The following is a 16,610-nucleotide window of genomic DNA, read 5'->3' on the forward strand; positions in this document are numbered from 1 at the left end:
CGACCAAATTAAATAAAGGAAATAATTCTACACATTAAATTATTAATTTGACTGGTGTGAATAAGCTGAATTAAAGGTATGTTAGGAATTTAGGGGGAGTGAATTTGCAAACTGAAACTAACCAAATCAAGGGATTTTTCTTGCCTCCAAAATAGAAGAACCAGAACGTAGCGACGTCTATTGTCAAAAGATAACACTAAATATTACACAGGGCGCCTCAGAAAACCCCCAAAAGTTGGAAATGGTCAAAATGATTATCTCCATATCGAGAGAAGATTTGGAGTCAGAAATAATTTGTACAACCAGACCTTGATCATGAAAATCGGAGAGATTTGCACATGTATGAGTCAAATTGACCAACTTATGTCTGTTAGTGTTAGTCACACACTTTCCGAAGACAGTCACAACCCTGGAGGGGAGACACTACCAATTGTATTTTGCTTCATCATTACATGACCGGAGACTGACCCACAGATTACCAGCTCAAAGTCAGCAAGTAGGATCTGATATCTTGAACCAGTCGACACTCAATAAAAGAACATAGTCAATCAAATTCTCCGTCTCATCCTAGAATCGTGCAATGTAGATCTGACACAACAGCTCGACCCTTCTACAGAGAAGACAGTTATAATGTATGTCTGCAATCTTCAGAGTCTTTTGTGTTGTAATACTGATGTTCACAGTCAAACCCATTCATTATAGGGTCTGCATTGCTCTTTCCATCACTGCTGTCCAAAATCTCACATGAAAGCATCTGTGAATGAACATCATAAAGAACTAAAACAACATATTATACTGTACAATCCTTTTAATTCTTATGTACAAAATCAGTTCATACCAGCACGTAAACAATTTTCAAAATACAAAAATGGAAATTTTGAAGTACGATATAGGACAATATTTACAGTTACAAAAGTACAAAGATAACAGCATTACTCTGACCGGATTTCAGAATCCAGCGTCCACTGATAGGTGGCGTGCATTCTACATTCCTGGTACCTGGGAACCAATAGGCATATAGTGTAACTTCCATCCCTGTCCCTTCTGAAGCCCCGAGGGTTTACCCATGCCATGGCAACCAAGTGTACCCACGGGGCTCCTGAAGCATCCTTTTCTCTTGCATCTCCCCGAAATGGAATGACTTGATACTACCCCAATATATGCATAAAGATAATGATAATGGATGGCTTCAAAGTCTGACAATCACTTTCACTTTACTGGAATTTCTCGCATGAAATCCATAATACTAGCAACTGAACAGTCTGCAAGCATGTGGAGATTCTTCTGTCAACATGCTGACCATCAGAAAAACTATAGCAGAATTCATCTCTTTGGACGCCAATTCATAATTATTGCTTCACACTTGGGGAAACCCCCAGAAAAATGGATGCTTTTAAAGGCTTACACTGTTCATTTAGAAAGCAGAGATAAACATTGCCGCTGTACAATAACCAGTCTTGTCAACGTAATGCAAATTTACCTCAAGAATATTGACTACCTGCTCTTTATTTATACACAACAGCAATGAAAAATCTCAAATTCAATTTCAAATTTTGAATAAACGGTGTAGGCCTTTAGGTAAAACTATTCAAGCCATCAACAAATATCAAAATTATCAATGACACTGACACTATCAAATTCACACATGTCTTTTTCATTTTCACTCCTAATTAAGAAAATCTACCACAGGTATGAGATATGAACAGATTCACTTGATACATTATGCGGACAATGATGAACAAGAAATGAATACCACCAATCTTTTCTATTAAATGCTTCTTCCAAGAGTCAGAAGTGTCCTCTACCTAATTACAATGCACACACTATCATTTCTCTAACTTCTAGTATCTTCCGATTTCACTAATTTAAAGCCTTACTCTTGATTAATTTTATTGCAAGCTTGAGAAAAATAACCATTATCCAAAACATAAAATGTTGAGTATACATAGTATCAGCAGTTACTCACCTACTGCCAATAGTATCAGGAATTGATAAAGACATGTCTTTCTTGATAGTATCTCTATTCTTCTGACCTTCGTCCACCCAACACCACAGCAAATTTCATACATAAACAGATTGAGATATTTCAAAAATAAGGCCTCTCAATGCTTTGTTTACTGATGATAACAACAACATTCCACCGCCAATCTAGTGGAGACAGATGCCGTCAAACCTGAATGTTCAAAACCTACTGAGACAATCATTTGTAGAAAGGTTTGATTCCTTTTATTATTCACTTCCTGATAACCTATATTCAAATAGTCTCAAAAGAACCCCCATTGTTGAAATGTCAATATATTACTGATAACATTACTTTATGAGCTTCAACAGAGCATCTTATTCAAAACATACTCAATAATCACGAAGAAATTTCTTTAAAACTTACTCATTGCTGTTGAAATCTCGAGTATGAAATAGCAAAAACCTGCACAGATTTTATGCTCATATGTGTGTCAAAAGGACTCATCAATGAGCATCCTGTCAACATGCACATGTATGTAGACACTACTTCATCAATGCGTAGGCATCATCATATCATTCATGTGCACACATTGTTAGTAGACTCAAACAAGGAAGCACATGTTATAAATAGAGCACTTTACTCAATACTGTTGTCACCTAATTCTTTCTTTTTACTACCCTCATTTCCGTCATTAAAATGTGATAATAATAATTGGTTGCTATGGAGAGAGCCGACAGAGGCATATTGATGAATGATCATCACTAGAATCTCACAGCTGCACCCTCCATCACAGTTTAATATCATTAGGAGAATTTGCATCAATTTCCCTTTTCGGCCTTTTTACAAGTGACTGGCATTATTTGCATAAATTTCCATTTTTTTCAGTATTTTAACCAAAATGTTAGAACTGTTAAGAATTTCTGCCAGTAATGTTTAGTATTCCAAATGAATCCAGAATCGTTAAAAGAGACTTTCAAAACTACCTAACTATATAAATTATCTGCCCTTCAGAAATAGCATTAGGTTTCATGTTATTTTACCGATCGCCAACTTGAGGAATCGAAATCGAAATGATATGTACTGATGGGTTGGCAGCCCTGGACTCCAACAAAACAAGCAAATAGCCTTTTTTCCTACAAGCTGTGGAAACGTCATTTCACTGTAAAGTACACAATGTATTTTCCGCTCGACTGTCAACTACACAATGTATATCACATTCAACTGTTAAGTCAATAACCTGACTTCCTCTGTTCAAACACTCATTAATCGTTGTCAGTCGGAATCGCCCGCATTGCCTCATCTCTAAACGACATGCAACACTTACTAGCATTTATTGGCATGAAGATAAAACCAATAAATCATGAGTGAATGAAATGCACAGCTGTCGTGAAATGTACATTGAAGCAGTAAAGATTCTGCAGAATGGCCCAGTCAGTATGACTCCACACATTTCTACAGATATTAACCTGCTTGAAATAAGGGATCAGTGCATCACTGACTAATACACAGATGGATTGATGAAAGGTTTGAAATCTTCGTCATCTCTTCCATATTGGGGTCACAAGCCATTGAACAAAATATTGATGTAGATTCAAAAGACGAGCAGCACACAGGGCGAGGGTGTGCACAGTACAGGTACTTGTAGGTTGGTGTAACATCTGTCACCAATAGACAACAAAAGGCTTAGTCACATGATGATTTGAAACAACACGATACCGAAGATCCTCAAAAAATACCATCTGTTGGGGGAAACAACACTTGAAACACGCTTCAATCACATGATCACCTCCACCGAAACATTCTGTGGAGCAAGTGCCAAGAGCCATACACGGTTAAATCATGAGGATCATTCACCAACAAATGCATTCCTTCTCTCATGTAGAGATAATGCTACGATGACCCCTAACTCACTTTTTGGGATTGATTATATGCAGTGTTTAGCCCTAATAAGAAAGAATTTGAGGCTGAAATGGACTTGTTTATACTCATTTGCGATGTGTTTGTTGGTTAGAATGTGATTGGGGAGTCAAAAACCAAAACCAGCCTGCTGACCGGTTGGTGCCTGGGACAGCCTGTTGGTTTTCTGGTACACCCTGGTTCAGCATGTCAGTCACCCTAACAACCTGTTTGTAATACTTGGAAAGCCCTGCTCGTTAAAAAGTTTTAATTTCCACGCATCATTTATTATGCAAATATGGAGTGTTATTACCAGATCAGTCTAGACAGACAAATAACCTACGGCATACCAGATGTCACCGACAAGACCCAGACGAGAGAATATTTATTGAAACGCACGTGGTATGGAAAACCTAAACTTCTAAACTGTGAATCATCACTTTGCCACTAGGGGGTAACTTTGCTGATCCGTCTCTCAAAAGGGAGAGCTAAGGGAGGTTTGGCTGTAATACTGAACTCAAATACCTGACCAGTGGTAAGACTTGTCACAACAACACACAAATGGCAAAATGGCTCGCAGACAAATGCATTTTTCATGAGGGGTTTGAAATTTTATCATTGCATTAGCAAAGATAAATTCTTTCATATATGCAATACCATATTGAATTAAAGTGGTCTTAAATGTACCTTTCGGAGGTCAAACTTGACAAAAATATACAATATCTCTGTTACCTCTCTGAATTTCATCATCCTGGCGCCCAACGTGTGGTTATCAAGTCATAAAAACATACACGCATTCGGTATCGCATTCCAACCTTGGAGGTCAAGATGCATTGCTCTGTCTTGTGACTTCTACTCTTCAAGGTGAGCCTTATCAATGCCACTTACGCAACTGCGGCACATGACATATCACTGGTAAATCACAGGCCTAGGGGAAAACCTCAAGATATGGAATATCTCCCTATCTGATCGGATCATCAGACCAATCTGAGATCAAATCACTGTCCTTGATTGAGTTTCCTGCTCACAAAGATGTCTGCCAACAGAGGCTACACAAAAAGGAGCTTCAACTTATAATTGTCAACAGGTTTCATGGTTACAGTTATTGGACTCATTTCACCTTCTAGACCATGCCAAAAAGGTTACCAACATTTTACAGACTTTCATGAAAGGAAAAGACTGAGAAAAGTTCCAATTTCATGAAACCGCAACAAGAAATGCTGTCAAACATTTCCTGGTTCACATCAATGTCCACCACTTGCACAGTGCAGTATTAAAACCAATTAATTATCCAATTACCAATAATAAACTGTAATTAAGACTTAAAATGAGGGCAATTAGTGATGTATTTATGACACAATGGGCCAAATTCATAAAGGGCGTTTAGCTTAAAGCGGCGTTTAACTACTGAATAGACAGATTCTGGCCCTTCATGTGAATCTTCACAGAATATTAAAACCAATTATCCAATTACCAATAATAGACTGTAATTAAGACTTAAAATGAGGGCAATTAGTGATGTATTTATGACACTGTATGTTCAGCATGTTGTAAGATTTTGTAACCAATAATGAAATTCATTTCTGCAATGAGGCCTTGTAATGCTCGAATTTACAGTATTCATGATGTCGAAAATCACTAAAGACTTATCTTTATTTGTTTTTGATTCTGTTGATCACAGGTGAGTTAGAACCAAGTTCAAGAACTTATAACACACGCAGACACCATTTCAACCTCAAATGCCCACTGATAATTTTGCAACTAAATACACCGACTGAACTAGAGAAGCACACTTGTCGTGGCTTCAGAAAAATATTTAGTTTTTACTGAAATTTTCCCACCCAATTACTGAAAAGTATATTACATCAGGACATTACACTTTACAGTTTTCTACAAGGAAGTTCCGGACTTCACAAACCCCTGTGACCCAGAAAACCTTTCAAACGAACACATTGCACATCATGTTCACCAAACTAAATCACCAATAAGGACTTAGCAACGATCAGAGACAGAATAGGATGACGTCGAAGTCACTTGAAACACAGGTGGTACACATAGCACTCATAAACTTCAAAAGTCTTGCACTTTCTTCAAGAATCAAAGCTCCAATCCAAAATGCAGAAAATCACCCATTCCCAAGTCTCATGAGTTGTTCGTTAGATCAGGGTCCAAATTCAGAGCCTCAAGTTGACACTCGAGTTGTGCTATGTAGACATCATCTTCCAAGTCCGAGTTCTCATTTTTAACATTCACGAGGAATTTTTCGATCATCTCGGCCGTCTTACGATGGTCTGGGCGGCACGACTCCAGTACCCGTCTATAGAGAGGCATCTCGAGATTTTCTGGAAGTAGAGAAACAGCTGACTAGTAAGAATATGTGAAAATGACCCCAAGTCTCAGATAGACATGGGTGTATTTCTTTGAATAGGTGGAGGTACAGCTATCAAACGAAAAAGGGAGCAAATGCAACTGCTCATGTCAAGTCAATGGCTACAACACTTGATTACATCTCACAAGGCCAATACCTTATTCATGAAGATAACACATGTTAATAATGCCCATTTATTTCAATTCATATGTACCATTTTCATTACTTTTATTGAAATGAACAAAGGTCTAAAAGGGTTTCAAAGGATGCATGACAATTGATATTTGAGATGAGATATCAGATAAAGATAACTCTAGCTTGTTTTCTCTGTATTTTTAACAGGGCAATGCCACATTGTCAAAGTCACTAACTGTACATTGTAAACCCAGAAATACTTCTGGCCATTTTACATTTCACGGTTTCGAGAAATTGAACCTTTGCGTACGTTCTCAGTTCATCATATCGTATGCTCAAATGTTCGTCTGACGAGCAAAAAACAATCGATGTAATGTTTAGCCAACACTATAATGATCCCTATCAAAGTGTTGTAGGAACAATACAGTATTCCTAGACGGCGACAATTACCCAACAAAATGCCCTACGGCCTGTTATTCAATACCTAGGTTTCAATTTTCAATGAAAGGACGGCTGGTGCCGACAAATGTGTATTATACATACACACATGTACATGACATGTATCAGATAACCATTAAACACATGAGTGTATTGCAGGCACATGTGTAAGCAGGAAATGGGGGACAATCTTCAGTCATGGACATGGTGGTGGCACATGCATCAAGATGGTGTGCCCATTAGGCATTATTCGACCAACAATAGCATGATTTAGCTCATTGAAGTACATGTATCAAAACTGGATTGTTCAAAACAAGTTATCTTTAAACAGATTACAGAGTTGTTTTAAACTGAAAATGTTAATGGTTACAGTAGTCACAAGGTTGATCTAAGTTAAGAATATTCACACTTGATGAGTCAATACTCAGTATGAGACACGCCCGAACTACTTCAAAATATCAGATATTTTTCAATTGACTTGAGTAAGAAAACAACGAACATGACAGACAATATACTGACCTTCTTCAACCCTCCACTGAGCCAGGAAGTAATCTGCTACATAACACAGTTCTGCCACCATACAACTCTTGCCAAAGTCCTCCGACATGTTACAAAGACTCGCCACATCGCCCGAGAGCAACTCCAACACCTTCATACTCAGTAGCGGACTTGACACGGAGCATCGAATCTTCTCTCCTGCAGCATCGACCTCTTGGTCCATTACTTGATACAAGCTACGTGACACCCGGGCACAATGCATGGAAGGCTCGGTACTCACAGCAATGACAAGGCACAGGAGCTTGTGGATTTCACCCAGTAAAGACATGTGGAAGCCAAGAGCATTAGCATCATCATCATCCGATGCTGACTGACATCGAGACTTCACTAAATCATCAAACTCTACTGCTAATTTCAACCATGATGTCAACTCTTCCACATGTCCATAACTAGTTTCTAACGAGAACCATCGAGCTATAATCGATTTTGCCATCTCTCGTCGAGATCCCAGTTTCCGACTCATGAGTTCTGCTTCGAGCGATGAGGTACAGTACTGCACTGCGAGGATAATCCCGAGAATATCACTATTATGAGCATCAGCACCGCCACCTTTTAACAGTTTTTCACATCGGTCCATGACGTCTGACATGAAGGACCTCGGGAAGGGACACCTATGATCTGGTGGGTGAAGTTGTTGCACACACATCAATAAATCATATCCCTGGCATTTTAAGTCGCTTTTATTTTCACACAGCACATCATTTACGACCTTTTCAAGCAAGTGTCTCGTCGGCCCGCGAACAGACGTCGTGAAGTCATGCATCAAATCCAGCGCATCCCCATCATGCCCCTCTTGGAAATTTGCATCAACGCTATTAGAATGCATCGCAGTGAATTCATAAGTACTCCGTAGGTTTAAGAAACTGGTCACGCATGGATGGCAAGAAGGTACATGTATCACCCGACCATCACCACACAGTGACGAAGATGGCTCCTTAAAAATGTCATCTTCAAAAGGATTTATACTGCACACCGGTGCTTCCAAATCGGGAAGACTATCAGTGTCTATGGAATTGGAAGCACACGGTGATACAAGGCAGGAATGAAAGTCTTCAGAATCACTTTCAACATTACAAAAGTCTTGTGCATCCCCATCATGCCCCTCTTGGAAATTTGCATCAACGCTCTTAGAATGCATCGCAGTGAATTCAGAAGTACTCTGTAGGTTTGAGAAACTGGTCACGCATGGATGGCAAGAAGGAACATGAATCACCCGACCATCACCACACAGTGACGAAGATGGCTCCTTAAAAATGTCATCTTCAAATGGTTTTATACTGCACACCGATGCTTCCAAACCGGGAAGTCTATCAGTGTCTATGGAATTGGAAGCACATGGTGATACAAGGCAGGAATGAAAGTCTTCAGAATCACTTTCAACATTACAAAAGTCTTCCTCGGGCAACTTGTCAGCTACCATGCCCTCAAGCTCCTCCACAAGACCCTCTGCCCTGTGTGTATCCTCTTCTGTTAACACAGGTAAGGTCACTACAGTCCTTCCAGGAATGAGTAGCTCATCTGAATCCGGCAAAGAAACAGAAGTCTTTGGAGCACATATTTCAGACAACGTAACAGACTTGTGCAAATGCAAGGCTGGAGTTTCTGACTTTCGAACGTCATCAGTCTTTAGCTTCAGTTCAGCCTTTTGTGCCTTTATCTTAGGATCAGTCTTTTGTATCTTTACGTTAGGACCAGGAGGAACTATCGTCACTTCCGCAACAGGAGATGGAACAGATGCAAGTCTATCGTCAGAGAACTCACCAATGCGTAAAGACATTTCGTTCTGCCTTTGATCGGAAGCCATGTTTAGCTGCGGTTTGGTCACAGATGCTGCTCGATCCTCCCTCTTATCACCTGATGTGATGCTGACACAATCGTCTTGTACATCAGACAACGCATCGAGAAAATGGCGATTTGTAATCGAGCTAACTGAGCCACAATCACTCGTACAATCGCTCGCTGGCAGCGATGGTAATCGGATGAGATTTGTAGAAGTATCAGCTGAAACTCGTCGCACACGCTTTGAATCAAGATTCGAATTATCCCAGGATGCATTGGATGGAATATGTACCCTTTTAAGAGCAGACGCTAACTGTTGCTTCTTTTCCGCTGTCATTTTGAATTTGATATTCAAATTTGCACCGGCGGGCCCAAAGTTCATGTTCGTTGATGACACGTTATCACTGCGTCCATCACACGAATCTCGATCAGTATCTCTTTCATATTCGATCTCCGTACAGGTATCAATCTGAGCACATGTGATATCACTTTCAACCTTTCCTGATCCACCCGTCCGCAGAAAGTCGGACAACAGATTTTTACCATAGCCAAAACCTCCACAATCCCTCTTTTCTATGAGAACTCGTGGGCTAATACATCCCCGGCACGAAAGTCCTAACTCATTGTTTTTGAGAAATTGTTCTTTCCCGAGACTATCAGAATGTCTCCGTATAACCTTCTTATCCTGTTTGATCCCACCATCATTACAGTGTGAACCAACAGAAACATGCAACTTTACATCATTTCTAGCAGTTTCATCCTTGATTTTGTGCTTATGACGATGTTGGTGATGAGAATGTGACTGATTAGAATGCCGATGTTTATGATCACTGGATGAAGGCCGCTTTTCCTTCATATCCTTTTTGTCACTCATGCGAAGTTCATGACTTTGGTCACTCATATGTCGATGTTTATTAGAGCTCACATGTTTCTGACTACTTGAATCACACTCTTGACTTTTTGTTCGTTGTTTTTCTGATTTTCTGTGTTTCTCACTATGATGTCTATGTGATAGCCGATGTTTCTCAGAGTTGACGGAATCTGAACGACTAGGAATCCGATGTTTCTCCGACTTGTGTTCAGTTCGATGTTTACTTGAATGACGATGTTTCGTTTTGTCTAACGGACTCGGATGTTTGTTGCGAATAGATTTGAGCTTAGTATCCACAGCAAGGTCAGGCAGTTCATCTGTTATGATTTCTTCCCTTTGAAAGAATTCTTCAGACGACCTTCGTCTCATGATCAGCTCCGGCCGACTCCTGTTTCCAATGTCACTAAGGCATTTATTCGGAACAGATGACACGTCGTCTGCGTCCCACTTCCATTTACATTTCTTGGCGGGTGGTTCGTCGCCTTGACCCATGTTGATGAATTGGTATATTTCACCTGGGGTGTGGTCCTGAAAGTAAACAATTGGAACAGAGCGTAAGTTTTTCAAAAGATTTAGTTTGAGAGTACACTTGTGGACACAAGGATAAGATTTTGTTGTTTAAACATTGAAATTGACAAGGCACTTCCCGACTACATTCTTTAACCAAAGGAAATGCTGAAATGAATGGATGAAAACTCGAGGGCCAATACTGATCACTGACCTGCAGCGTCAATGAAACTACCCTGAAATAAAACAGGTAAAATTATGAATGGGATACTCAAAGTTTCTGAAATGAAGGAGGGAAAAAGGGTACGTCAAGATTTTGCAGTCTCACATCTCGCAAATTGTTCTATGCTTCCAAAAAGGTCAACGACAAAAAGAACATCATACCACCATTCCTCTTGTTTGACTTGAGGTTGGTTCTAAGCTGAAGCTATTTACCTAGCCAACCCCAAGGTTATCAACTTCTTGGCCACTACACACCATACTAAATTATTGCCAGGTGCCGGCAGTGATAATCTATTCCTGCCTACATAACTAGGCCTTCAGCATATGCCTTCAGTAGGTATGTAGTAGTAGACTTTACTGTCTGAGAACAACATAAGTATTACAATGCTTGACATAACTATACCATAATCTCAAAGACAACACATTTACCTTGACACAATCAGAGGATAATCTCAACAAGTTTGAACAGGCTTCAATGCACAGCATTGTAAACTTGATTTATAATAGATTGATTAATCATAGCGAATTAGCATATGAACACAAACTGTTTACAACCATCACATCAGGCTTCTTCCTCGGGAGGGGACAAATATTGGCGGGAACAAGGGGGTATTTTGTACATCCCTTCTTTGTGCTTAATACCTTGTCTTTTCACCCAAAGACACTGGGTCAAAGAGAGGCTTATCAGAATTCATGCCATGGCTTATTTTGAAACCAAGTCAAATATGTATACAATCCGCTTGATAACTGATATGTGTGCCACTAAACGCACCTTTATCTCTCTCCTTCACAATTCGATAATATGATTAAATTCTAAGTCAAACATATCAAACACAGAAGTGACAAGAGTAAACTGACTTAGGCCCACAAAGTACAATACAAATCATTGGTTCTGGAGCATTCTAAGATCAAAGTCCAATCACTGACATTTTACCAAACACGACACGGATAGCATCAAGAACGAATTGATACTTGATTGTAGGTATAGGTGTTCCTGGCAAGTTAAGAATGTACATAGGACCTACACTATGAGCAGCAAAGTCTCATCACCGGGCAATCAGCAAGATTATGTACCCTGAAAGAGTCATCCTGAACCTCATGGTCAAAACCTCCTTCAACTGTGAGGGGTTGATGAGATGCAAAATCCTTGGTGGGTCAAAGTGAGGTACAACCGTCCTGCATGAAGTAAAGGAGTGTCCAGTGAGAAGAGACAGATGTTGCGTGAAGCCACTCACCACAACACATGGATCCTGATGGACTGAATCACCACACTTTCCACATCATCTTCAAATCCCATCCCAGTTCAAGAAAGAGGGGGTGGGGCACCCAGGTGTTTTTGTGACAATTTTCCAAAATTCGTGGTCAATTTCAAAGAAGAAGTGCACAACCTGTGCCACAGTACAGGTAAAGTCAAAGACACAAAAACCTGAAGGAAAATACACCTACCATGCACTTGAATTCACTAGTAGAGTGAGTAGGTGTAGGTCCACATCTGCTTCCTACCCATGCGAAGCAGGTACTATGTTCATTACTTGTCAGAACATGTAGCCTACTATACAAGCTCATCTCAAATTAAAACGAGACCACACAACCAGGTCAATCCTGTAATAGGTCACGACCCAATTCCCTTGAATTGACTTATCACTTGAATTAGGTATCTTAGTGTTAGTGATTTTTAACATTTTACATCTAGTAAGGTAAAGTACTCCATTCCATATCAGGAAACAAAATAATTGTTTTCACCAGACGTGCACTTGAGACGTGCATGACCTCCCTGGAAAGTCCAACAACATGTCACAAAGCAGGATGAGAGGCAAAAGTTCCATGGATCTGTGACAGCGATTGATCATCAATAGATGATGGAGAATCCCCATCATAGATCCATGGATGGAACCCAAGGTCGTATCTACCATGTTCCATGGATTGGATGGAATCCTTTATAAATTTTTTGACAGGTCTTCAGAGTATTTGATGTTAGAATTGGTGAGCTAACCTCATTTTCCAGAATTCTGTCGACTGTTACTCAAATGGGTTTGTACTTTACTGCATATGTTCATTCGTATGGGAGCCAACAGCAGTGGGCCTATGATGGAGCTGCCATCCACGGGCCATCTGTGAATCTATGATGGGATCCCATTGTATTAAGACCTGGTTTGTGATAATCATCACAGATCCATCACTGGGCCCATCAACGATCCATTCAGGTACACATTTGCCTGTGTATTAGTAGCAACAGGACTGGTATCAAACCTTTTTGTATCCAGCCATACATAATCATATCTCTAAATTTCATATGGAGGTTTGAATAAACAAAAATCAATAATCATTTAAGCGTTGGCAATAGGTACCACCATTATGGCTCGAACCTAAAATCCAAAATCAATTAGAACTCGTTCAAAATGAAGAGAATGCTGATATAAAACCTTGATGCTGTTCTCTAGAAATCAACGAACTGACTCCCACCCTTGAAATGAGCATTCACTTTGTTTTGAAAGAGATTTGATTGCTTTTAGATTTCAAGTTCTAGCCAAAATGGTTGGACATATTGTCTACCCTTAAGCCCTCTCCCAACAGCAACAAGCCAAGACACTCAATCGATTGACACCATCTGATAATCTGCACAAATCAATCCTGCTTGATAGTTTGTCACCTTTGGAAAACTGAACACATGGTACAAAATCAGCCAATAGCTACATTGGAGTTTACACTCTCGCATAAATATATTTCACATCTAAAATAACTGCAAACAAATGAATATATAAGAAATATCCACAAAATAATCGTGAACAAATATGATTTTCAATAATCAATACTACTCACAGTACACCGTATAATCTCGATGGAATTCTCAAAAGAAATCAACATAATCCAAGTTTTTTAATCCACAAATGCCCAACTCCATGCTCTTAGTAAATGACAGTGCTCACCAGAAACCACAAACCATGCTTCTAATTCTAAACGCCACATCAGCCTAAAGTCATGGCCATGTGACAGTGATAAACCAATCAGGGCAGTCCATTCAGAAGGAGAATGCATAAATTATTCATTTATTGATTTAAAGTTATTGAGCACCATGTTGAAGCTTAGTTAGTGTCAGTCAACTTTGCCAAACAAATGCATCGATTACACAGTCAGGAAGCACAATTGGCATTGTTCATCTTTGCATGGAACCACTGGAGTATCAGGCATTGAAAGCCCATGCAAGGGCATTGTGAGAAATAACAGAATAACAGACTTGAAGAGAACAATAGGGGGGAAGAGGGATAAGAACTCCTCCACACAGGGACCACAATAGCTTAGGAATGGGGTATGACTTCCCCCCTTGTGACAAGTTCCCTTTATAAAGCATACAATGATACCTACATGAACCCTTTGTTGACCTGGACCACAAAACAACAAGGTCATACCTGTAGTGCTTTAGGCATGTCAGGTGTAATGAAACAAGAAACAATTGCGACCAACTGTAACCATAAAATCGCTCACCCTTTTATTGACTTTATTCCAATCACTTTTTGCTAATCCACAATGCAAAGTTTGTAAATAAGGAGGACACTTTAATTTTTCACCCAAAAGCAATTTCATCAGTACTGTAGCACTTACTTCATCAGTGGCTGGTTTGTATGTGACAAGATCAATTCTAACCGTTATATTATACTGGATACAGGACAAGCAAACAACGTAACTTCTATTCTAAGCTGCCTCAAGTTAATTGGGTCCAGTCTGTTTACATTAAATATGTACTCAACTCTCTGCTAACAGTTAGAGTAACAATTACAACCACAACAGTGTGAATCAATCAATAGAGAAAATGTTAGCAAGGATGCAATCAAAACATCAAAGAGACCTGCTTCCTTTTTGCTCACATTTTGAGAGGCAAAGAATGTAATTATAGCTTGATTGTAACATGGACCAAACCCACAAAAAAATGTGATGAGAAATCACATAGGGACTCCACCTGCTTTGTAAGCCTGAGACAGGTGGAGTAGGTAATTTCTGAAATGAGACTTTCAGGTACCTTTCATAGCCAAACTTAGCAAACATTTCAAAAAAATTTGAATGATAACCAAAAGAAACAATACATTTTAGTTTCTCTGCGATGGCCATGCCTACTCACAACAGTTCAGAGTGTTTTAGACTTTCATTTCCTCCTTCAAAATATGATCTATATTTGTCACCCTTCAAGGGTTTCATTTTGCCCTTGTTGATCCTCAGTCCATCACATTTTACATCGTAAGACGCCAGACAATGGCTTGAGAGGCATTGTCTGGCGTCATTGACCAATGATCTATCATAAAGATCATGTTCATGTTCTTGGTCCGAATCTAGGAGGTTGTCGCATCGTATCTGGAAAATGGCCTATTTGGCTTGTGATGTTGTTGGGAAGACAACTGTTGTCATCTATCAGCGACACTTATTTGACCAACTCAGTACAATACAACTGCTATTTATTTGGTGCTAAGGGTCAACCATGCACGCCATCTGCTATCTCCGCCTACGGCAGATTGGTAGGCCTACCCGGATCATCTCACTTCCTTGAGATGGCATGGCAGCACACACCGACACACTCACACAGGCAGATGAGACAATCAGTTGTGTCTGCCATGTTTTTAATGATAATCACCCAAATGTCTGCCTAGGCATTAACTAGGCAAATAGCCTAGGTGATCCTCGTTTCAGGTGAAATGTGTGGTCAGCGCCCGAAAACAAAAACTTCTATGAAATTGAAAGGTCGACGATTTATCAAAAAATCTTACCAAGAGGCTCAGTCGTATTGTATACTCGGTATGTCGTTCGAGCAACTCAGCACTAGCACTATGACCTGACCTTGGCCTTGCTATCTCATCGATTTCTCCAAGTTTTTTATCTTCAATTTTGTCTGTTATGGTCTTGATCTTCTTCGTGTTCTTCTTCGTGTTTTTGACAGTTCCACGACCATGACGACCACGAGCCAGAGGTGTTTTTCGCTCGGTCTTAGCACCCCGCCGAGGAGGGGCTGGTGTTTCATCGTCACTTGAAATGACAATTATTGGATCAGATGCGTCTTCATCTCCAGAAGAAATATATATATAGTTCGCTTCCATTTTCATTTTGACATGATTTTTAAAAAAATCAAAATAATTTTGCCCTCCACTGCCCTGCCCTCAATCCGCCATTTTGTTTTTTTTATTTTTTAAAAACATGGTAACCTCTGTGAACTAATTCCACATCGACCGTGGCATGCCCGTTGTTGTCGTTACATTTTCTAGTCCTACCGTAGTGACGAACAGGTTTCTGCGAATTTGTCTCCAGGGCCTGTTTGAAATTGCTGATGAAAATGTTGAAGAGGGTCCTCTAAATTTGGTGGCTTGAAATTTGTTTGGTTTTTAATGTTTTTCAATCAAATTGCGCTATGTTATACTTTAGAGTCATCGAGTGAGATGGTAAAAAGGAAAATAGAAAATATTTTATATGAATGGGTGATTTTGATCAAAGAGTGAAGGCCATTTTTTGAGGTTTTCAAGTTGCGCCGATCGGCTTTTAGATTTCGTTGATGGGTCCTAGTACTTACATATTATCAGCAATTTGTTCCATATTTGATATTTCTGACAATTCCGTTGGTGACAAAACTTGTTTCAAATAACCAACCCCGGGTTGAAAATGAAAGGGCTAAAATTCATAGGCGGGGTCCTTGTCTCGGTGTGACATTATCATCTTGATCACTGGCGTCATATCCCTATTGAATTTATAGTGGAGGCATAGATGGTGTCCTTAATAGAGAGGTTCTACTGTGTATCAGTGTCTTCGGCAGTTGCCTATTCAATAGGTCCACAAGTCTCTTCCACTTTATTTTTGCAAGTTTACAAAACATACCAGGACTTCTTCAAAGATAAGAA

At 39.7% G+C, this 16,610-nt stretch overlaps 1 protein-coding gene across 2 annotated transcripts; it reads right to left on the reverse strand.

The window, feature by feature from the left end:
• Positions 1 to 810: 810 nt before the first annotated feature.
• On the reverse strand, positions 811 to 15,872 carry LOC135489000 (uncharacterized). Of its 2 annotated transcripts, none has more exons than XM_064774061.1 (3): positions 15,492 to 15,872; positions 7,320 to 10,536; positions 811 to 6,201 (listed from the first exon to the last, which is right to left on the reverse strand). In XM_064774061.1, the coding sequence occupies exons 1-3, from the start codon at positions 15,822 to 15,824 to the stop codon at positions 6,002 to 6,004; spliced, it is 3,750 nt and encodes a 1,249-aa protein (XP_064630131.1). In that variant the 5' UTR covers positions 15,825 to 15,872; the 3' UTR covers positions 811 to 6,001. The 2 variants fall into 2 exon arrangements, with proteins under 2 accessions (XP_064630131.1, XP_064630132.1); XM_064774062.1 differs by lacking the exon at positions 15,492 to 15,872 and adding an exon at positions 13,558 to 13,813.
• Positions 15,873 to 16,610: the final 738 nt, after the last annotated feature.

This window comes from Lineus longissimus, chromosome 6 (assembly GCF_910592395.1).
Source record: "Lineus longissimus chromosome 6, tnLinLong1.2, whole genome shotgun sequence".
Classification (NCBI taxonomy): Eukaryota; Metazoa; Nemertea; class Pilidiophora; order Heteronemertea; family Lineidae; genus Lineus; species Lineus longissimus.

Bases quoted from the DNA above. Each gene is read 5' to 3' on its own strand.
- LOC135489000 (XM_064774061.1), bottom strand. From the start codon at position 15,824: ATGAAAATGGAAGCGAACTATATATATATTTCTTCTGGAGATGAAGAC. The intron at 10,537-15,491 runs GTAAGATTTTTT...GTTTACTTTCAG, and splicing joins CAATACGACTGAGCCTCTTG to GACCACACCCCAGGTGAAAT. The intron at 6,202-7,319 runs GTCAGTATATTG...CTCTACTTCCAG, and splicing joins TCAGTGGAGGGTTGAAGAAG to AAAATCTCGAGATGCCTCTC.